Source organism: Austrofundulus limnaeus, unplaced genomic scaffold (assembly GCF_001266775.1).
Source record: "Austrofundulus limnaeus strain Quisiro unplaced genomic scaffold, Austrofundulus_limnaeus-1.0 Scaffold106, whole genome shotgun sequence".
Taxonomy (NCBI): domain Eukaryota; kingdom Metazoa; phylum Chordata; class Actinopteri; order Cyprinodontiformes; family Rivulidae; genus Austrofundulus; species Austrofundulus limnaeus.
The window spans coordinates 1,253,005-1,255,297 of record NW_013952508.1 but is presented as its reverse complement, the minus strand read 5'-3'; the positions used below and the strand labels follow the sequence as shown (position 1 = coordinate 1,255,297).

General features: G+C 38.3%; 1 protein-coding gene across 1 annotated transcript in view; it reads left to right on the top strand.

Annotated features, from left to right (window-relative positions):
- Nucleotides 1–859, top strand: part of rgs11 (regulator of G protein signaling 11) — a gene marked incomplete at its 5' end in the record, with an annotated part of 18,477 nt that extends 17,618 nt beyond the window's left edge. Inside the window, 2 exon segments of the mRNA XM_014013828.1 lie at nucleotides 302–384; nucleotides 461–859. Of these exon segments, the coding sequence (XP_013869282.1) occupies nucleotides 302–384; nucleotides 461–572 (195 nt within the window).
- Between the last annotated feature and the right edge of the window lie 1,434 nt (nucleotides 860–2,293).

The following is a 2,293-nucleotide window of genomic DNA, read 5'->3' as shown; positions in this document are numbered from 1 at the left end:
GAAAACAATCAAAGAAGTCTGTCAGATGTGGCTCGCCGTCATGGCAGCCAGCTGTACTGATATACTGTAAGCTAACATCGTGTGATAATGAACAACCAATCAGAATCTGCCTCGTTCTGGTACATGAAGTAGGTCAGCTTGAAGATGACGTTCAGACGATATCATGAGATATGAACAATGGTCAGTGTCAAGGTGATATAGACATAAGTATTCCACAACAAAGATGCTTTTTGTTTGATTGAATAATAAAAACACAAATTTACCTCCATAAGAATGAAGACATATCTGTGTGTTTGTGCAGGACTCGTACCCCAGGTACTTAAAGTCTGACCTGTACAAAAGCCTGCTGAGCAAAGCTGTGCTTCCTCAGGAGAGCAAGAAAAGGTAACGCTTCACTGTCCCTGACAAATCAAAGCAGCTGTTTGTTCCTGAAGCTTACCTCCACCTCCCTTCCTCTCAGCGTGTTTCCCTTCATGAGGCGTCAGCGCCACTCCAGCCCCTCCCCGGCTCAGGCTGTTGCCCCGGCCACCGACGACGATGACGGGCGCGCAGGTAGCAACGCTGCGGTGTGACACAGCGCCCCGCCTTCCGCCTCCCAACAGTCACTTTCTCTGTTCGGCTCCGCCCACTCTGGATGTGACAGCTTCACCTGGACACGGACAGGTGGTCGGGTCTCAGCAGCGCGAGGAGGGGGCGGAGCTTTTAGTTGTAGTTTCTTTCTCTCAAGTCTTCAGCTGACAGACAGTAGAGCAGAGCTGTATTTTGTAACCTGTTCAGGCTGCAGCTGCACAGTCTGACTGTTGGTGCTGGAAGTTTACTTTAAGCATGTTTTCATCTGAATAAAACGTCCCAAACAGCAGCTGGTGTCGTGTTTACCATCAGAGCTGCAAACATCTGCAGCCATCTGGGAGCAGGCTTCATATCATCTCTTCTGTACTCATCTGTGTAACATAAACAGGTAACGCTTTCTTTTACAGTACCCTTATTACCATGTAATTACAAGGTGATTAAAAAAGTAATTAAATGGTAATTACTACCTTGTTACCATGTAATTACAAGGTAATTAGGGTACAAAAGAAAAACTACTGTTAGTAAAACTACCTTTATTGGGTAACTACAATCAAATTACTATTCAATAGTAACTCAACACTACATTATAACCAAAAGAATGGTTAATTGCAATAAAATATAACTTTAAAACTGTCCAAATTACCTATTACTACCAGGTAAGTGCTACGTTACTGCAGACCATTAATTACATAGTAAAATTCTACCCTAATTACCACGTAATTACATGGTAATAAGGTAGTAATTACGTTTAATTGCCATTTTTTATTACCTTGTAATTACATGGTAATAAGGGTACCATAAAAGACAGCTTCACCCACTTTACACTATGTACAGTGGAAATCCATCAAACCTAATGAGTGTTTGACTTCCATCAACTCAGAGAATATATTCATTTAACTTTAGATATAATTTTTTTTATTTTTCAAGGTTTCTGAATAGATAAAATATCAATTATTATCTAAACAAAAAAGCTGAGAGACAAAACACTTTTCATCAAAGAAAGGGTTTTAATTTAATTTTTTTAACTTGGACTGTTGAGAGAAGACAGTTATATTTTGGAAATGACCCATTTCAAGATGGCGTCTATAGATAATTGACCATAACATAAAAATTAGAGGTTAAGGTCAAACACATACCAATGGATCATCAGAGTTTGACTTTAAACGTCGACAGATTGCGAGTGATAAAATCCGTCAAGAAGTCCTAATTTCATTTAAAATCAATTACTCTCATCCTGAACGTCTGTTGTTGTTTTTTTTTTTTTTTACCTAAACGTCTTCAGAAGAATGATGTGTTTGTGTTTATTAGGTCACTCAGGCACACAAACATGTTTTAACAGACACTAAAACTCATTTTAGTGTTCCTCATTTACCTGTCAGTTTCATGTTTCAGACTTTGTCAGATTCAGATAATTAGATTTATACATACTGGGACATTTTTGATACACATTTTCACAGTATTTTGTACACAAACGATGGACTGCAGGAAAAAATATCTGATTGGTGCAATTCTAGTGGAATATGAATTATTTTATTTTCTGCTCACAAAATCTATCAAGGCTGTATTAAAACTTTTGTAAATTACTTTATACACAATTGTAAAAAGCACTCAGGCAATAAATTCTAGAAAATCAGATTTTTTATCTTAAAGCAGACATTTCATGCCTTTAAACCCACCCCTCCTCAACACACACACACACACACACACACACACACACACACAC